The sequence below is a fragment of the Papaver somniferum genome, chromosome 3 (assembly GCF_003573695.1).
Source record: "Papaver somniferum cultivar HN1 chromosome 3, ASM357369v1, whole genome shotgun sequence".
NCBI classification, from domain to species: Eukaryota; Viridiplantae; Streptophyta; class Magnoliopsida; order Ranunculales; family Papaveraceae; genus Papaver; species Papaver somniferum.
In genome coordinates, this window is record NC_039360.1 from 138,345,326 (window position 1) to 138,365,892 (window position 20,567).

General features: G+C 37.0%; 2 protein-coding genes across 5 annotated transcripts; one reads left to right on the forward strand and one right to left on the reverse strand.

The window, feature by feature from the left end:
- The first annotated feature begins 7,162 nt into the window (after nucleotides 1–7,162).
- LOC113357503 lies at nucleotides 7,163–8,090 on the forward strand. Its single transcript, XM_026600917.1, has 2 exons — nucleotides 7,163–7,364; nucleotides 7,713–8,090. Exons 1-2 carry the CDS (start codon nucleotides 7,309–7,311, stop codon nucleotides 7,903–7,905), a joined length of 249 nt encoding a protein of 82 aa, XP_026456702.1. The 5' UTR covers nucleotides 7,163–7,308; the 3' UTR covers nucleotides 7,906–8,090.
- A 135-nt stretch (nucleotides 8,091–8,225) lies between these two features.
- On the reverse strand, nucleotides 8,226–11,682 carry LOC113357502 (putative serine/threonine-protein kinase). 4 transcript variants are annotated; one of them, XM_026600916.1, is made up of 8 exons: nucleotides 11,279–11,682; nucleotides 10,251–10,430; nucleotides 9,931–10,163; nucleotides 9,570–9,696; nucleotides 9,421–9,495; nucleotides 9,140–9,326; nucleotides 8,925–9,057; nucleotides 8,226–8,727 (listed from the first exon to the last, which is right to left on the reverse strand). In XM_026600916.1, the coding sequence occupies exons 2-8, from the start codon at nucleotides 10,396–10,398 to the stop codon at nucleotides 8,473–8,475; spliced, it is 1,158 nt and encodes a 385-aa protein (XP_026456701.1). In that variant the 5' UTR covers nucleotides 10,399–10,430; nucleotides 11,279–11,682; the 3' UTR covers nucleotides 8,226–8,472. The 4 variants fall into 4 exon arrangements, with proteins under 4 accessions (XP_026456701.1, XP_026456700.1, XP_026456698.1 ...); XM_026600915.1 differs by having other exon boundaries at nucleotides 10,251–10,444; XM_026600913.1 differs by having other exon boundaries at nucleotides 10,251–10,596.
- Nucleotides 11,683–20,567: the final 8,885 nt, after the last annotated feature.

The following is a 20,567-nucleotide window of genomic DNA, read 5'->3' on the forward strand; positions in this document are numbered from 1 at the left end:
TTAGTGAATCAAAACTCATTTAAAGAGTCTCTTGATTATATACTATAGTCAACTTCGTATAGGTTATCTTGAAAGTATTAGGATATGAGACATTACAAGTATTACATGAAGACTCGAAGAATGTGAAGAAGTACGGAGCTACAACGACGACATCATCCTTCCACTTGAGGTTAGTAATATTTGACTTGAACTGTTTCATTCCCTAACGTATATTTCAAGTCGTGCATATTGAAAACATAACTGCGAAGTTATGAATGATTATACTCTAGTTAGATGTAGTATTAAGGAATACAATATGAAGTATAACGCTTATCTTTTGAACTTCGTATATAAGACATCGACATAATCGTGTGATGCTATTGTGATTATGTATGGGTATGAGGTGAATATTTCATCCTAGGAAACAATATTTTACATTCGTTTAAAGGAAGTAAATATATGAACTTTTTTTGTGAATCGAATAAAGAAATCGCTAGGCTTATTGGTATTGTTATTCATTGCATATATTTTGAATTACCAATATGTGTGATTAGTATAACGCTCATGACTTGCTTATGTTCTTGGTAAAACTGTTCACAAGGCCTGACTTTTGTATCGGTATGACTTTTATCAGTGAAACCGATCTTAAGTAATCACCTGAGATGGTATGATCGATTTAGTGTTATTGGTATGGCCAACTTTAGGCAAAGGGGAACTGATCCTAGTAAAAGGTGCAACCGATCACAAGAGGGGAATAGTTCCTTGTAAGAGGTGCAATAAGTTTCTAGTTATTGGGAACTGATCCTACGAACAAGTGCAACACGTTTTTATATATTGGGAACCGATCCTATGGACATGCAAATACAAGTTAGATACCATATATATATATGGGAACCGATCCTAGTACCTAGTTAACCAAGTTTTGGTAACTAGCGTGACTAATTCTAGTACCCACATGGAGGTAGAATCGAAACTTGTTTTGGTAGAACCGTTAAACCCATGTTTGGTGACTTGATAAGATAATCAATCACATAGTTTTTGGAAGTCACATGAACCAATTCTAAACTTGTTTGGAAGTGTGGAAAATCGATTCCAAGATTGTAAGTATGAAAGAGGACTTACAAAGTAAAGATGTAGATATACTTTGAACATGTGCAATAATGCTTATCTTTTATTGTTCAAAGATATTCCTTAATAGCTAAAGGAGAATCCCGGATCGAAAGTAAATTGAGAATCTTTTAGTTAATGCTTTTAATTTTATATTTGGAAAATAAAAATTAGTAATGTGCATTTACTAGTTGGAGAATTTCGAAGAGATTTCGGTCATTATTTGGACAAAGCATATCCAGGAATTATGGAAACCGAATTTGGAAATATATTGCATATCTTGATAATATTTTCGGCTTTGGAAATTCCTTGATCTATAAATATCAAAGTTTGCATTTCGAGCAAACTAATCCTCAGAGCCAGCAAAACTACCTAGTTGTGTTGTCACTGGTGGAGCCGCCTAATCAGAGAGGAAAGTAACCTAATTATGCGAAATCTCTTACGGCCGCTCGGTTTAAAGACTTCTTTGGGATTGAGACCCGTTGGTGGGAAACTAGATAATTGCGGTTTATTATTACTTTTCGATTGATTTGATTGACTAATGGTTGTTCAACTTTGATTGCACCTAGTTTGTTTATGCTTGAGAATCTTCTCTTCTGATATAAGATTCACTCAAACTAGATCGAAGTTACGCCGGGGATCTTTAGACTGTTTGTAGATCTAAAAACTTCTTTTGATAATCCATTGTTAACAGACTCCGTTCTGTGTGTGATTGATCATAACAGATTCAAGTTAATTGTGTGCAGGTATTTATTGAAGATCTAATAAGATTTGAAGACGAAGAAGATTCCTGATTTGGGTTCATAATCTTTGGTGTGCACAATACTTGTTTCGGGTAAAGAGGATCCAACTATAATCGGTTTATCCTAGTAGTAGATTTGATTGATTAGTTGAGTAGATCGGCATCAATACGATTCTTTGTGATTCAAAGTATTGATTGCAAAATCTTGACAATTACTTTGGTAGTTGTTATTAGATAGATCTAAGGACCTGACAAAGAAGTTTATTGGGATAAACGGAAGAGCCTTTTGTCGAACTCATATCACTTGGTTGAAAAGAGTTGTTACCGAACAGATTTGTTGTTCCTTTACTGTTTGGAATAAGAACCAAAGGAATTGTTCCAAGTACGTGACTTACTACAAGTCGGAGGCGTGGGAATACATACGGAACTAGGGGAACTATAGGTTTAGTTGCTTGGTCTCAACTATACGAAGTTGGTTTGATTTTGTATAGCGGCTTAATCTTGAGAGTATTCAATTCTGGACAAGGTCTCGGGGTTTTTCTGCATTTGCAGTTTCCTCGTTAATAAAATCTTGATGTGTCATTTACTTTTATTTTCCGCAATTATAATTATTGTTATTATAATTTAAAGTAAATTACACAAACATTAATTCCTATTTACTTGATAGTAATCCTATTGTGTTTGGTTAAGTCCGAACCGTTTATCGAGTAAACATACTTCGTTGTTGTATTGTCTCGATCTTGTATCCATAGTCAATCCCGCAAGTTATCTTGTTGTCGTATTGTCTCGATCTCGTATCCATAGGTGATCACATGAAGTGTGAACCGATTAGTTGCATTGTCTCGACTCGGTCTATAGACAATCATTTTCGAAGAAAGGACTTATAGGTGAAAAAGTTTTAGATTGAGGTATATTTGGGTACCCTCGTCTTTTCAGCATCAACACGGGTATACCCAAGTATTTATCTCCTAAACCCATAATTTTCATTTGAATGATATTAACAATGTTGTTTTTGATAGAAGGAGTAACATTATTACTAAAAAATGTTGACTTCTGTAAGTTGATAACCTGACCTGAAGCAGTGCAAATTTTTTGAAGAATATCTTGAAGTCGACGAAGATAATGAGGAGAAGCTTCTAAGAATAACTAACAATCGTCTGCAAAAAATAGATGACTGATTTCAGGGTTGTTTTTGGTTACCTTGAATCCTTTGAGTTGACTTGTGTGGATCCGATTCTGAATTATTCTGGAGAAAGCTTCCGTAAATATGAGGAATAGATAAGGTGGCAGTGGATCACCTTGTCGAATTCCTATAGTAGGAGAAAAAGAGGCAGTAGGACTTCTATTGATAAAGAGAGATACTTCCGTAGTTGTTATACATTCCTTAATTAGTTGTATCTAATCATGATGAAAACCAAGTCGATGAAGAATGTCAAACAAAAAAGTCCATTCAAGGAGATCAAACGCCTTTGACATGTCTAACTTCAGACCAATATAAGAGACTTCACCTTTTCTTTTTTGTTTCATTGAATGGAGTAACTCATGTGCTATAATGATATTATTTTGGATGTGTCTGCCAGGAACATAAACACATTAAGTAGGGGCATTGAGTTTAGTTATCAAAGGTTTGAGACTATTTGAAATAATCTTTGAAATAATCTTGTAACTTATATTACAAAGACTAATTGGTCTGTAGTCATTAGGAGTTCGAGGGTGTAAAATTTTGGGCATAAGTACTTGGTATGTATGGTTGATGGATTTAAGCATGTGTTTATGAGTAAATAAGTGTTGGAACATAGAAGTTACCTCTTTTCCAACTTTAAACCAACATTGTTGATGTAAAGTTGCCCGAAAACCATCATTCCCGGGTGATGACCATGGCTTGATTTGAAAACAACATCCTTGATTTTTTGTTTTGATGGAAGTTGCAGAAGCAAATTGTTTTCTTTATCTGTAATACAATTTTGAAATTCTGACAAAATATAAATATCTGAAGCTGGCTTAGTATATTTTGAGATTTGCGAAAATGATTAAGTAAAGTGTTCTCAATATCAAATCTTGAATCATGCCAAATACCAAGAGAGTCTTGAATAGCAAAAATATGACTTCTTGTTCTGTTAAAGTTGGCTTTAGAGTGAAAATAAGAAGTATTTCTACCTGCATCATAAGAGTGAGCACCTGATTTTTGCATATAAAAATCTTTTTTAATAGCTAACCATTTCTGAAGGGATTGGGTAAAATTAACTACTTTAGGGTCAGAGGTTGGCAAATTTCTGTTGTAGTATTGATCAAGATGGTTTTGAATACATTGAATTTGAGTTTCTATATTACCAAAAGTCACTTTCTTTCAAAGTTGAAGATGATGTTTTGTATAATTTTGTTTAGACGAAAGCTGATAAGATGGAGAACCCAAGACTTGGTGAGACCATCTTGTATTTATAATGTCATCACAAGAAGCAATAGAAAACCAGTATCTTTGAAGTCGAAAAGAAATTGTTTCTTATCCGTACTTGATGATGTAGATAAAAGAATATGAGAATGGTCTGAAGTTGCAGGTGGTATGTGAATGAGATGAGCTGTTGAATAAGAATTTATCCAAGAAACATTTCCAAGTGCTCTATCAAGCCTAACAGTTGTATAATCAGCACCCTATCGATGATTTGACCAAGTTGTAGAAGATCTAGTAAAGCTCAAATCTATAAAGCCTAGTTGTTGAATAATAGGCCTAATCATACTAGAATGTTGATGAGAATGCTGAGAAAAACTATGAATTTTAGAGTTTGACATAGTGAAGTTCAAGTCTCCCATCAAAATCCAAGGTAAATCTACAAAATGATGCATATCAATCATCTAATGCCATTGTTCTTGACATTCCAGGGGATTATTTGAACCATACATACAGCTTAACAGGAAATCCAAATTATGTGAATGAGTATGAATGATAGAATGAACATTATGCCTAGATATATGCATGATTTCAAGGTCAACACCATTTTTCCATGCCAAAGGAATACCACCAGACTGACCCACAGGTGGAGCATACCAGAAATTAGGATAATTATATTGTCGTAAGTAAAAATGCATTTTTGAATCTAATGTTTTCGTTTCTGACAAAAAAAAAATATCAGGGTCATGTTTTTGAACACAATAGCGCAGATAATCCCTAGTAGAAGGGTTACCAAAACCCTGACAATTCCAAAATAGAATTTTCATATAGAAAATAAACATAAAGAACAATAAAAGATGAAAAAGGAATAAAAAGAGACTGAAATTAGAGTGAAAGATTAAAGAATAAAATTGAGACACTTGTTGGACAGCATCAGGGTGCATAGTTGTAGCTGCAATGTCCCAATTAGTTGCCTCAACTTGAGGGTCCTTCTGTTGATGACTAGTAGATGCTTGAGCTGAATCATCAGTAATTTGAACAGGCAAAAGCTTGATTAGTGTCTACATGATCCTCAGAAATAACAAAAGTATTAGTGCGAGTTATCTTGCGTCTAACAGAGGTTTTACAACCAGGAGTGCTAGCGGTAAAGATCATCTTAGAAGTGTGAGGAACAACTCGATCTGCTGGTGCTAAAGAAGAGTCTGGTTGAGAATCAATGGCTGTAAAGTACGAAACATGCATGCTATCGTAAGGTCCAAGTTGTTGTGAAGTTGAAGGTTGATGTAAAATTGGACGTTTCTGATGACCATGATCAAGAAACAATCTAGCAATCTCTTGAGAACTTCTCTCCGGTAGAGCAGCATGTCAACTTGAGGATCAAAATTTCTAACAACTGATTCCATATTAATTCTTCTAGTTTTGCGATTATTGCAAAGGTTAGCATCATGGTCAGGAGCCTTTCATTCAGGACAAAGCTTGTATGGTTGTTCTTCAAAATAGAAACCTACCCAACGAGATACTCCTGCAGCATTGACAGCATGAATTTCTTTAATCAGTGGAGTGGTCATTCTGATCATAACTAAAGCTCTAAACTTATTAGAGGTAATAGGAGTTACACCATTAGGTTCTACTACAACTGTATCTACAACAATATTACCAAAAAACTTAAGAATTTCTGAATAAGTGACTTCAAGTAGGAGGTATTTAAACTCAAGGCAAAAGGGAGAGGTGTTGAAGTTAAGGTTTTGGTAAGGAAAAGAGGGATGCCAGTCACGAAAAACTATGAGATCACCATCAAAATTCCAAGCTCCTTCAAACAAAATAGCTTTCTTATCTTCATCAGTAGTAGATTTTATGGCAAAAATATTAGGTTCTAGTGATCGAACCATAAGTTTCCAGTGATCATTTCTCTTAGATGAGACCCAATAAACTTGGTTTCTTTCTCAGCATCCTGCCAAACCATAATTCCAAGTGCAAATGACTTACCAGTAAGACAAATTTTACAATCCTTAATAGCCAGAGATAAAGCAGTAGCAGAATGAATAATAACTCGAGCTTTAGCAGGGCTATCCTCTAAGTTGATGTCTTCCATTTGAGAAGAGATATTATGGATGTAATCGGACATTATGATAAATGGAAGGGTGAACAGGGCAGAGGAATTTATGATTGGGAAAATCAAATCATGAACTGGTAAAGTATATAAAGACAAGTTTAAGTATATGGGTGTCAAAAAAAAATGTAAAGATAGTTGATGAGTATTGAAAAGGGATAAGGGGAAAACTGAACAGATGTTAAAGTTACAAGATATGATGTGTGATGATGAAATTGAAAGTAACAATAACCAATCTGATAAAACCAGACAAGAATAGAGATTAATACCCACACATATTCATACTGATGATGCACCACTACAATAAATATAAGCCAACAAACACCTAACCAATTAAACAAGAGCCAACTGATGGGATGAAACATTACTGCAACCCATGACGATGACAACAAGCCTTTAAAGCTGTATAAAACGGAAAATAAAAATAAAGTGAGAATACAAACAATAAAAATAGAATCAAACGTGATTGAATTACTAAAAAAACATCGAATAAGAATAGGGGAGGAAGGATTGAATGGTATAAAAAAAAGGGAAATCTTAAATCAATTGAAAACAAAAACCTAAAAGATTGAATAAAGATGAGAAGATACAAAATCAAAAATTAGTGGAAGGAATTGAGGGTTGACTAAGGTTGATTATGATTGACTTTACAATTGACTTTTGGGTTATGTATCGTCTTTTGGGAAAAAAAATTCAAAAGTTGAATTCCACCTCTATACTGCATCCTTTTTATATGTATGCCAAACGCTAAATATAATGCCATGTAGTTCTAATGCATAATGCATGCCTTGCCAAACGGACCCTTAAGTGTTGTTCGTTAGGCAAGGGATCATTTCCGGTTAATGGGTTGCTTGAAACTTGTCGGTGGGCGCCTAAACAAATTTCTTTAGCAAAGAAAGGTCCTAGTTGGAGAACTTCATTAGTTTCTCACCATCCTCCTTCTCTCTACCCCTAGATACAAAGCAGAGAAGAGAAGAATCAAGAATGTCAGCACCTTTCTCACGTTTTACGAATTTCAGACCGATTTCAAGGCTTTTCAGGTACTACCCATTTATGGGTAACTCTTAATCTCATCATCTTTTTTTTTTCTTTTTTTTTTAAATAAACGCCGTACTGTGTTTTTCTCTTAATCCCATTGTTGATTTCATATATTTTATCATCTGGCCTTTTGTCAGAATCACCTAAATTTAAAGGTTATTGATAATTTTCTCTTCAATTTTGATTTAGTTTGTTGAATTCTTAACACTCGAACATATTAATCGATGAAAAAAGGGGAAAAAAACTTATTCGGTTGTGTTAAACATTTTAGCAAACAGTCATTAAATCAGATTTTTATTTGCTTAAAGCCACATTCTGGTAACTCGACTCCATGTTGTATCCTTTTATAGGCAGGTAGAGCAAGAAATGGAGACTGTAGTAGGGGTACTGCAACCAGGACCTTTGGGTATTATTGAACACAAGTTCTCCGCAGAAGAAGTACGTCAAGCAAAGTCCGCAGTTGAGAAAGCTGTAGAGAATTGGAAGAGGAATGTTTACTTGGAGAAGAGTAACCCAATCATGAAGGATTATATTGATATATGAAAATAGGTTCTTAACTTCTTATCTGTTAGCTTTTTCCCCCTTTTCTCTGGATTTAATTACATGTTTTATATGAAACGCATGGAATGGTGCTGTCAAATATCTGCTCTACAGTTTGTGATATTTGATAGTATTATTTGGACTCATAGTTGCTTGAAAATATTTTTGTTCTTCATCTTCATCTTGGTTCCCCATTGTTAACATGATTTGCATTTTCTTTCTTCTTGTTTTTTGTGCTGATAACTGCAACTGCTAACATGAAAATATGCATGGTGAAGTACCGTGTAACTTGTTCATGGATTAAGAACATCTGTTATGCATCATTTGTAGTAATCAAATAGTATTATACACCCCAGTCTTAAGGGGAACCAGTTTTTTCATCCTTGCAATAGAGTAAGTTGAAGCAAGCTTCCTTACAGTGTATATAACAGATTTTTGGCCTAACAAATTTAGAAGTAATGTATTCTTTTCCACCTTTATCATCATTGATGAAGCCTTACCATTCCTCAATTGCAGTCATTCCAATATCACTTCCTTTGCTAAAGATTGCTTCTTCAGTTTCTTCATTGTTTATTTTGAAGTAAACAATTCGCTCCCAGGAGTAACTACTGTAGTAATACCTGTGCCCATAACTGTTGTCCGTGTCATTTCCTTTTCGAGAATCCGGTCAAGCTCTCTCACAACCATATCCATCTTCGGTCGCCATCTTCCAATTTTATTTAGGCAACCTATTGTGAGCCTAATCAGATCTTTCATTCCCTCCGAAGTGAAGTTGCTGGTTAGCCGATTGTCCACAAGGCTATTCAATCCCAGACGGGATTCAATCTTCAGAAAGTTGGGGCAAGGATCCAGTCAGTACCGCATTTATACATTTTTGGAACATATAGGTATTCTGGTAAAAACTTAGCAAGATATAGAGTTTAGGTATCTAGGTAATAGGTGAAAACAGCAGGTTTACATTCTGAGTAAGATATAGTATGGAGAAATATAACAAATCCTCTCATTAGAAAATGGTTACTTACCCATTTTATCAAGCTTTCACCAGGTGCTGAGAAGCTAATCTTTGAAACTTCCTGTCCACTTATAAGCTCTAAAAGAAATACTCCAAAGCTGTATACATCGCCGGATTCAGAGAGGAGTCTTGATTCTTCAATCCTGAACAAAAGGTTTTCAGAATTGACTAACAAAAAAAGTCTCATTTTTTATACGAGCATAAAAGAAGTAGAGATGAAGTTACTCTGGATCTCGGAAAGCATTCTCATTAGCGGTTCCTGATGAAGGGCCAGCCTCTTCAATTTTTTCCAGTAGTCTTAAAATCCCCGCATCTGCAATTTTAGGAATGAAATTCTCGTCGACTAGGACATTTGCTGTTCTGAAGTTCTTGTGTACTAAAGGCGGTTTCAGTGAGTGCAAATGACATAAACCTGCACATATGGATTCAAGTAGAAACTAATTACACAACCACATATATCTAAATCCCTTTGTTAGGAAGTTCAGATATTCATGCTAGGATCGTACCTTTAGCTGCTCCCAAAGCAATTGAAAGCCTTTGCTTGAACTCTAGTTTTGTCGTTGATTCTTCCCCATTATTATCTGTCGAGCAAGAAGTTATTTGACATGTATCATGTGATGACTATTGTTAAACAGATTCATGTATTGACACTTACCGTATAAATGACTACAAACACTATCGTTTGGTAAGTATTCGTAAACTAACATTTGAGAACCATCTTCCTGACAGTAGCCGAGGAGAGTAACAAGGTTACGGTGTTGAATGTCCGAGAGGTAGCACACCTGTTTGGTCAAATGTGTAGAATGTTATGTTATGTACAGATTTCAACTTTGCATTCTAAGTAATGCCTCAAGTGGAAGTGATTTCCTCCTTTGTTAAACTACTCTGGAAATTCGTCAAGTTACCGCAACTATTACTGGTACATTCAGGTTCGGCCTTATTTTGCTATTTAATTCTACTGACAATCTTTAAACGAGGGATTTCACCATAAGTTTATAACCAAAGACTAGTATTACCTCTTCCACAAATTCCTGTCGAGGAGCACCAGATCGTCTTTTGACTACAGCAAAAGTTCCATCATGAAGCAAACCCGTATAAACCAAACCAAAACTTCCAACTCCGATAAAATTGGTTTCGCTGAATTTCTTAGTTGCTTGATCCAATTCTTCAAGTTTGAATTGTCTTGCTCCCTGTGGTCCATATAGCGCGGGACCTCCCACTGAAACTGATCCTCCTCTGTTCCATTCCACTGTAAAAAAATTTGAATACCAGAAAAAGTGTTAGGATAAAGCGTGCCAGCTGAAACTCTTCATGCTACTATCAGAAAGAACCTTACCTAGAGCAGATGGATCTGAAGAACTCTCTGAGTTCTTATTCGATAACTTCCTGTAATGTAAACAATACCATAGTAAGCCAGCTACTATCAGAACCAGTAGAACTCCTCCTGCAGCACTTCCTATGATGGTGGCAAATGACCCTGCCATATCCTTCGAAATTCCGAGTCTTCTTCCACAAGCTTAAACATTGAAACTGTGATACAAATTAGTTGAGGAATCAGGATCTGAAACGAAAGAAAGATACTGAACTGGATTGTCCATCTCCAATAACACTCATACTCTAGCAGATACAGAGCAGTATAGTGTTATACTGATGGTAAGCAACACTGACGGATGTTGAAGTCCCTGTCAATCAGTCATCCCAATAGCATAATTTTCATCACTACAGGTACAAAATGCAAGTGGGCTTTTACTTCAAAAAGTACTTAGAAAATCAAATTAGTAGATCTCAAATATTCCTTTAAAGAGAATAGTTGTGTTGGGTAGGGCAATGCCACACCAATGAAAACAAGATATCACAGACAAACTGGCCTTTTTCCAGGTACCTATCTCTGCTTTCTAGTCTTCATCTTCTCATCTTATATGATGGATGTTTCTCAAAAGTTCTCCTTCATTAGCAGAAGAAGAAATACAGATAAACAGATAATGAAAATTCATCATTCCCCATAAAAAGATATAGCAAGTGTGACAACTCAAACAATAAAGTGTTGATGAATTCCGGAAACAATAGAAATTCTCAAGAAATGAGTACTTGTTTGTGAAGTTTTTCCTAGTACATAGTTAATCACTCTATTAATGACTGTACTTTGAAATTCCTGTTTTCCTTACAAGTCAAAACACAAATTTAAGATGGGTATATATTGTGGTCACTTTGATGGAGTTGGTACAAGAGGGGTTATACTTAGAACACATGCAGTAAGAATTTATGTCATTCTTTGTGAACAGGGATTTAATTCAACATAACCAAAGCCCATGTGAGTAGTTGTTTGTTGTTACCAACTGTAATATGCATTTTTTGCTTTTTTACCTTGTGAAAGTTGGCAGAGAAGAAGAAGAAGAAAGTAGCTTTAATTGCGCCATGACTGAAGAGACACCATTATTGAAGGCAGATCAAATATTGAGAGAGAGTACCAATCAAATTTCCCTCAAGTATCTTCTTCCTGTCAACATAAACCCTTCTTCTCTAATGCTTTTCGTGTCCTATGATTTGAAAAGAAAAATGAAATTTGGTTGTCATTTTTGTGAACAATGGTGGGTTTCTCCTCTTTTTTTGTTTATGGGGTCATGACAGCAAATATGACAGAATCAACAGGAAACTTACATGGCTAGGATTTCTTTCTTTTCTTGTTATTTTTATCTGTTTTCATGAAATGGGTATTGCAGGTTCTTTTTTATCACCTTTACTTTATAGGGTTATCAACCTGTTTATGGAAAACTTGGGGTATCAAAACCTGACTTGAGGAAGGGAGTAGGAAAGCTCTTCAAGAGCTGTTGTTTTCATGTTATTTGTTTTATATTATTATGTTTTAATACAAGGGTTTTGTTTTGTTTTGTTTTGAGGTTTTAAAGCCAGTAGAGATTGGTTGAATAGAGGTTGTCATGTTCTGCAGAGATCAGAGCTGGAAAGAAAGTGCTAGGTCAGCAATTTTCCTTGCTTTGGAAATTGTGGGCTTCTCAATAAAACAGGAGTCTGTTTGGATGTGTTGTTGTCTTAATCTGTGGAAGAAAAGGAGGTGAACATTCATGAAATTGAATATTTGTGCTTGCATTGCAACATCATGTCTTTGGTCAGTTTTCTTGATGCTGTAAAATTTATTACCTGTCTTGAATTTGCAAGATTGATATTAGGGGGGGACCGGTTCACCTGGGGGTGTACCAAATTCCATAGATTTATACCTTTAGAATGGTACACCCCAATCAAACTGGTACCCCTATTAGCAGCCATGTGAATCTGGGTGTCACCAGTTGTTTTTTAAACTCTCTAAATCAATATAACCGGTTACGTACGTTTGTCTTCTGTTTCTCAGTATAGTTGTGTGGGAACCAACATAGTTCGAAATCAAAGTTTAGGGATCAGCACAGCATTGGACGATAGAACATAACGTGACAATCAATAGTATTAATGGTAAATTGTCACGATTTTCCCACTCATTTTGCTTGAGGATGTGGGATACGTACCCACTTGCTTATATACAAACTGGTCTATGTCCTTGTTTATTATGCTTACAGACTGTCATTTTGTCTGCAAATTTTCTCAATGAGCCAAGATCCGTATATTTGTGGTTTTTGGAGATGGCTCCCTACTATTTCTATGGTCAGTATTGGTTATAGCCTCCTATATTGCCCAAAATTAGACAAAGCTCCTATGCTTGGTCAGGTTGACGTGTGTGGTCTTACACAGCTCAGCCTTTGGATTACAAGGTAGGCTTGATGATGTTGGCTAATGTAACTGTGAAGGGATGATTAAAAAACAAAAAACAAAGAACGAAAGTTGGTCTAAGACAAACCATTCTTGATAAAATGGAATCCATCTGATGGTGGTGGAATCCATAAGAAGATAAACAACACAAGGGTTATGTTTCCAGTGTCCAGTACAACAGACAACACATCTCCTTTTTGCCCATAGTGCGAGCGAGAGGTTTCCCACTAGAGATGGCTGGATCTCCTATTTTCTCCTCTCCGAGTGAAATGACGACTGGATTAACAGTGAAGCTAGTCTAGTTGGTTGGGTTTGCTCAGGGGAAGGGGCCCGCTTGTGCCGAATAAAAGAAAAAAACTTTTTTCTGACTATCTTGAACATTGGCTTTAACAAACCCAGGTAAGTCATTTTTGATGGTGGATTTTTCACAAAGACTAGAATCGTAAAATCACAATTTAGCATATTTCTGACACGGTTTCAGACACGTATGTGAAACTATTTTAGGATTCAACTAGCAACCTCTGACTGAGCGTACATCCTCTCAGAGATCACAATCTTGCATATTCATGATCCAGCAATCAGACGAGTATGTGGAATCCCTATCTCACGTTAAAGCATGAAAAATCATGTCGTGACAATCTCTGACTGAGTGTACTGCCTCTCAGAGCATACATAAATATGCGATTATTAAAGTCTCTCAGCTGAGCTTTCCACATTTCGTATATTTCATTAATGTTGAGCAATTTTAGTAATCACTTATGAATAGAATCGAGATGATTGGACGGCTCCTAAATGTATTAATCACTAGCATAGAGCAATAACGTCTTCAGGATCTCACAATGCTCCCTGACTTTACAGAATAAACATTCAAAACGAGTATGACGCTTCAGCTAGCTCATACCTCGATTTTCGAATAATTATAATGCTCATAGACAGCTTGCCTGCTAGTATAGGACCATCAATTAATTATTTCTAGTCGCAAGATTCATCAATTGAACTCCTAGAAAATATTCTACGTTCTTTATAATATTTTTTTACTTCAATTCATGGCTTTTCCCAGCAGAATTCCATGGGTTAGTAATAAATAATCAACGTACGGGCATCGGGGCCACCACCGAGTAAGCCCCGACAAAATTGTGCGAGTGTACTTAACAATAATGCACGAACGAGCACCCAAATACACGAACGAGCGAACGAGGAAACCTATGCAAAATAGGGAAGAAAAATAATAATAATAAAATAATAAAGAGGCGCCTAAGGGACTGGGCCCACCGGAAGGGCGGTCATGCCGCCGTGGCCGGTCCCACGCCTCTTTCTTTTATTTTATTATTTTTCCCAATCGCATGAAAACTCCTTCATTCGAGCAAACTTCCTCGTTCGAACAAAACTCTTAGTTTCTCCATATTTCCTCACACGATGAAAAATAATATTAAATAGGGAAAAGTGTCACGGGCATACTAGCCGGCCGTCCGGCCATGCCCTAGCCGTGTCCAGTCCCACACTTCTCTAATTTCCTATTTTATTATTTCTTCCCTCATCTCATGAAATTCCCTCGTTTGAGCAAAAAACCTGATTTTCCTATATTTCTCAAGTTTTGCTCAAACGTCCAAAATGTCAATGGAGTCAAATAGTCACACGACCGTCCTGACTCCTCACGATAAATATTAAAATATAATTATTTTAATATTCTCAAAATATTGATCGCACGAGCAAAGTACTACTTGCTCATTCAAGCAAATTGAGAGTTTCAGTCAAGATCAAACTCTTTTGAAAATCCAAAATATTGTTCGAACGCGCGTCAGAAAATATCAAAACTCTCAGAATTGAGCCACGAGCAACATGGTGGCACAAGCATGCTACCTTGACCGACGAAGGTCGGCCCTTTGGCTTGCAAGGAGTCGGTCCCACACATCTTCATAATTTTGACCTAATTAATCTCCTATAATTCATATTGGGTTCAAACTCCTTCCAAACAACTTGAAATTTGATCGAACAACCATCAATTGGTCCCACGACCACCAAGGACCGATTTCATACCCCTTGGTCGGTCTCTCATCTTTCCATAATTAGGTTTTATTACCTAATGCTCAGAAGAGCACTATTTTTATAAATGATTAAACCAACACTTAATCATTCTTTCACCAACTGGTCTGCAAAAGACTTTGGTGTTTGCTCATTCGAGCATCTGGACGCTACATGGTCGGTCCATCATCCCATGTACCCGGTCCCTCTCACTCATTTATTTTCAGTGAATCATCAATCGATCAACAATCGATCAAAATTAGGGTTTCGAATCAAATGCTCTGCAAAGCATAATTCTGAACAAGTTCAAACACCAGTATTTTATGTTGGTCTAGCAATCAACATTCTAATTAATTATATTCGATCCAGCTGTCTATATTTTAAATTAATATTTTATTTGGTTGTGCCACCAATAATCATTAAACGAGCAATATTTGCTCAGACGAGCAAATATTGCTCAGACTAGTAATATTGATTCAACTATCAATATTTCATCATATGGGAAATATTTGCTCAGACCATCAATATTGATTCAACTATCAATATTCAGTAATCCATCAAATGAGCAATATTTGCTCAGACGAGATTAATAATATTGATCCAACTATCAATATTTAATAATTCATCAAATGAGCAATATTTGCTCAGACGAGATTAATAATATTGATTCAACTATCAATATTTAATAATTCATCAAATGGGCAATATTTGCTCAGACGAGCAATATTTTCTCAGACTATCAATATTCATCATGTTGATTCAACCATCAACATTATACATCTGTCTCAACAGACAAGCTCAATCCATAAATCATAGAGCATTCGTCAATCATGCTCGACTCAGCAATACTAAGATTCATCGTCTAATCAAGTCAATAACTGAATAATTAAATACACGTCTGCCTTGCAGACTCCAAAATCATGAGACATCAATCATGTCACATAGGGGGATATTTACTAGGGTTTTGGTCAGGTGTTCTAAGGCACGTGTGTCCATCCACGATGAGAAATGTGAGTAAGTCGTTCAAGCGGTTGAGGAAGTTAGCAAAGTAGTGGGTGGACAATCAACCAAGTCTCGGCACGACATGGAACTGGTTTAACCACGATTTCCCACTTTCCTATTATTTCACTCGAGCAAATGTCACACTTACTAGAGATCAATGTGTCAACATTCTTGCAATATAAATAAGTCTCTGAATTCATGATTGAGGATAATCACAGATATACAGGAATTATCACAAGAATTGTCATCTGAATAATCACTCTCAACAGAGCAGAATTCAAACTTATTCGAACTCAATTGTTCATCAATTTTCAAAAACCTACAACACATTCAAAATCCTTTGATCATCATAGATCTCACACACTCCTCAGCTTCCCTCCTACAGATCGGCCCATCCTCTCTTGTGACTGAATTGACTCTGGAATGGCCATTTTCTTAGTTTAGGACGGAGTCCTACAGATTGATCTATCGAACTCAAAGCACTCTCGTGCAGTGCATCTGTTTGCAAAAGATTAAAGCATTTTCCCGTTTGAGAAATCGACCCTCCTCTCATCACTTTCCCTCAAAAACCAGTAAATCGTTTTCTCCTATCAACAGATTGGCGACCAATGTGGGAGATTAATCTCTCGGTTGCAATCCCAATTCTTCAAAGATGGTTGATCTTAGGTCAGGCTCAGTCACAAATCCTAGCCCTAATTCAAACATTTCTAGCACTAGCAACAATGGTGGTACTCCAGTCACTATTCCCGCTTCTAACAGCGACACTAATGATACTACTCCTCAAACCAACAATATTGGTGTCCATGCTGAAACCAACACCGGTACATGCAACAATCCTCTCTTCGGCCGATCTCTTGAAGAAATTAGAAAAGATCCACCTACCATAGTTGATCTCATGAAGGTTTAGGAAGTTCTCTCCAAGAATCAGACAGATATGGCTGCAACACAGAAAGAGTTGTGCGCTTACCTCAAGACTCTCATAGACAAGTTTTCGTCTGAACAAACTCAACCCCAACACCAATCGGAGAAAGGAAAAGCTAAGGAAACATCCTCGACTGCTGATACTGAAATCTCCCAAATCCACGTTGTAGAAGATGATGAAGTCTGAAATGCTGCAGATATCCCACCAGCAAAGGAACCAACAAGTTTCATTACTCGTGAAGATTTGGAGTGCTTTTTGGAGGATCGAGGAAAATACAAGGCATCATATGTCGACCGTCACCAACCTCCATATCCTTATGCCATATAGAAAGTTCCTCTTCCGAAAGGTTACATTTATCCAACATTTACACTTTATGATGGAACTGGAAACGCCCGGGAACATGTCTCACGACTCCTGGAGTCACTGGGAGAGCATGAGTACAACCATGTCGTTCGTTTGAAAGAATTTTCAAAATCTCTGACAGGCAGAGCGTACACATGGTACAACAACATCGCATCAGGGAGCATCGCCAGTTGGGGAGAAATGATTAATTCTTTTTACAGAAAATACTTCTTTGTTTCAGAACAAGTCACTATCTCTGATATCGGAAGAATGTTTCATAGGAACAATGAACATCCCAATGATTACGTGAAAATATTCAGAGTCCAAGCTCTAGATTGTCATGATTCAAATGTCACTGAGCAGCAACTCGTAGATTTATGCATCAATAAAATGATCCCAGTCTACAGAGCTTTATTGGAAAATCTCAGATTCCAAACTTTCTCAGAACTTCATGGAGCAGCGAAGCGATAAGCGACCACCGCGTCTGCTTTACTATAAAGAGCAAAGTATACAAAGATTGAGAACCTCGTGGAACTCGCGACAGCCGACGCCTGGTCAACGAAGAATACAATCTCAAACCTTCTTGTTTCTGAAGGAAGCAAAAGGAAAGCCGAGGCACCACCACACAAGCATGCCTCTCCAATCTCTCAGGCTCCTCCGAAAGCGCAAAAAAAGGATAACCAATCCTGAAATGCACAAACCTCGACCCGACGCCAACAAATGGGAAAATGTTCAGACATACTCAAACTTCCCTCTTCTCATTGAAGAAGTGATTGAGTTACTGGAAGCCTAGATTCAAGATGGTGTAATCAAATTGCCGTTCAGGAGGAAGCCGAAGAAATTGAGAATCCCAGGTATTTTCTCCTTCATAGGTTCATCAATCGTCCAACAAGTGACTGCAATGTTTTGAAGCTCGTCTTCAAAGAGAATGTTGAGCCAAGAGATCTTCAACTGGGGACTGAAGGGGTGCACAAGGACCCTCTCCCAATCAGGACATCAATCTCTCTGAGCAACCTTTCAACGAAGCATTTCAATACTTGGTGGAGCATATGTGAAGACGTTTATCCATCCCGGAAATACTCCCTTATCCTTCAGCCACTTACAAGGAGATATACGACTAGGGACTTCTTACCACAGTCAATCTCAAAGGAACGAATTTGGAAGAACGTTGATCGATGCTGGTAATGTCGTCAACATTATTCCAATAAAGACGCTCAGAGCTTCATGCATCACTTGAAAAAAAGATACTCATGCTCCCATCTCAATCAGGGATTATGAAGGAACGCTCAGAGATTCTTATGGCTACATCACTCTCAAGATGATAATAGGATCAACCTGGACAGAAACCGAGTTTTACATAATCAAGGAAGATCCAGGATATCAAATGATCCTCGGACGAGCGTGGATCCATTCTGAAAATATGCCTACTGACAAAGCGCATTTGGTTGCACATCTCTCCAACGAAGAAAGTTCTGATCCGGATGATTTGGCGGACATTCCATCATTAAGGCACTTGGAGGAATTTCGAACTTTAACGAGGTTGAAGTAAGAACCTGCGAAAGATGCATAGACATTCATCAAGAGGTTCAACATTCAGGCAAGTCTCATTCCTTCCATGTATATGTCATCTATTTCCTCATATGATATCCTAGCATGGGGGACTCAATTCTGCTATCAACTCTGCTATTGCAAGACATTATGAATGGGTAGCTTCACTACATTATTTTTTTACCAAGTGGTTGAATATGACACCTCTCGGAATCGAGCATCTCACTGAGACATTCATTACTGAGATGACGTTCAAGCACGACAAATAATATCTTGGGTATTCCAAGTAACTTTTGCATGAGTATCCATATGTGCCACAAAATCAGAAAGCTTTGATGTCTGCACAAGTTTGCAATCCCACCGCAAAAAGAATGCCGCATCAACAGAAGATACTCGGGTCCGAGACGATCAAGCTTAAGACATTCGACGTTTAAGGGATGTGACGCTTCAACGCTCAAGTATCTAAGGTTTGAAGCATTTAGGATTTTCTTAACTTATCCGTTATTTTCAATTCCTCCAAATTATATGCAATACTTGCATTAAGTAATTGAATCTATAAAACCAAAAGAAAATCCCTACAACTGTCAATCACCTACTTCTCCAAGGCCAACCGAAAGTCAAAAACCTCTCATCTCTGAGTGTTATATTCTTCAGAAGCCTTCAAATTGTACTCTCAATCAAAGATTACACCTTTGATAATGGCGCTTCTAGCTTCAGCACAAATATCTCGATGAGGACACACTGATTCAATACCAATACGATCAAAGTACAATTGAACTACAATCGATAAATCTTCATTATCCCCATGGCAAGACTTCTGAAGCATATGTAACATTATTCGTCCATGGGTGGCACAAACTCCTTCAACATATATATTTTTCCAAGCAGATGAACACTTCTGGGATGCACTTGGGGACTTGATCTTTTTGTAAATATCAATTCAGATTGATTTCAATATATGTGTTCTACATAAAAAGTCACTGCAACCTAATGTGATGCCATGAAACGTCATCAACGGAACCTCTCTATATCAAAAACCTTGCACGACTAAGGAACTTTTTCTCCTCACCGATCAATTGGGAGCAATTGGAAAAGGATCAATACAAGGGTCATGCGTCATTCTCTTCATATGGATGTTCTATATGACATATCGAAAATTCAAGCTGATCGGACGAACGAGCTAAGAGACGTGGGTCAAACACTGGACATCGTCACTGCTGAAAAATCTATGAAATTCTCCTGGAACTTTTTGTTTCGTTGACTTGTGCCCCTAAATGAGCTCAAAACTCAAAAAACTTCTTGGATAAAGCTAGGAAATTTCTTGGGTATCGAAAAGCTAGGGTAGATCATCAAAAACGAACATCATATGAAGATTCTACATCATTTTCAACGACGACCTAACTTCTGAATTTTCTGATGACGAATTATGACGAAATTCCTCATTCATCCATATGGATCTTCATCCATTCAACTATCAAGTGAATATTTCATGTATCTATAAATATGATGCGATAGGAAGACTTATTTGGGTCCTCCACAATTTCTTTGGGGATTTAGAACGAAAACAAGTCCACCGCAGCCGGTGATATATATTGGTGCTTCGAAGACTAACAACTCGGTGGAACGATGATTCTCTCTTTCAAGCAGAGACTCAAAAATGCTAAACCCACCAAGTTGGTCATTTCACCAAGATTGGATGTTCCATCACCCGAATCAACAGTGCCTCATCACTCGACGCTCGCTGGACGGCGCTCTATCATACCACCAGGATCATTTTTCAAGTTATTGCTTGTACGTAACATCATTAGAGCAAATTGAGAATTCTGGTAACATCTTTTACGACTAAGTTCAATTACTTATTTCATTTATGCTTATAAAAAATCACCATCCCGTGCTTACTGCGGAACATAACTGTCCCACACTAAGCAGGGGACTTAGTGTTGATGGTGGATTTTTCACAAAGACTAGAATCGTAAAATCATAATTTAGCATATTTCTGACACGGCTTCAGACACGCATGTGAAACTATTTTAGGATTCAACGAGCAACCTCTGACTGAGC

What these genes read in the sequence shown, in the direction of transcription:
- LOC113357503 (XM_026600917.1), top strand. Translation starts at nt 7,309, where the DNA reads ATGTCAGCACCTTTCTCACGTTTTACGAATTTCAGACCGATTTCAAGG. An exon ending in CCGATTTCAAGGCTTTTCAG is followed by an intron (nt 7,365 to 7,712) that starts GTACTACCCATT and finishes ATCCTTTTATAG; the next exon opens with GCAGGTAGAGCAAGAAATGG.
- LOC113357502 (XM_026600916.1), bottom strand. Translation starts at nt 10,398, where the DNA reads ATGGCAGGGTCATTTGCCACCATCATAGGAAGTGCTGCAGGAGGAGTT. An exon ending in TGTTTGTAGTCATTTATACG is followed by an intron (nt 9,496 to 9,569) that starts GTAAGTGTCAAT and finishes CTTGCTCGACAG; the next exon opens with ATAATAATGGGGAAGAATCA. An exon ending in TGCTTTGGGAGCAGCTAAAG is followed by an intron (nt 9,327 to 9,420) that starts GTACGATCCTAG and finishes CCATATGTGCAG; the next exon opens with GTTTATGTCATTTGCACTCA.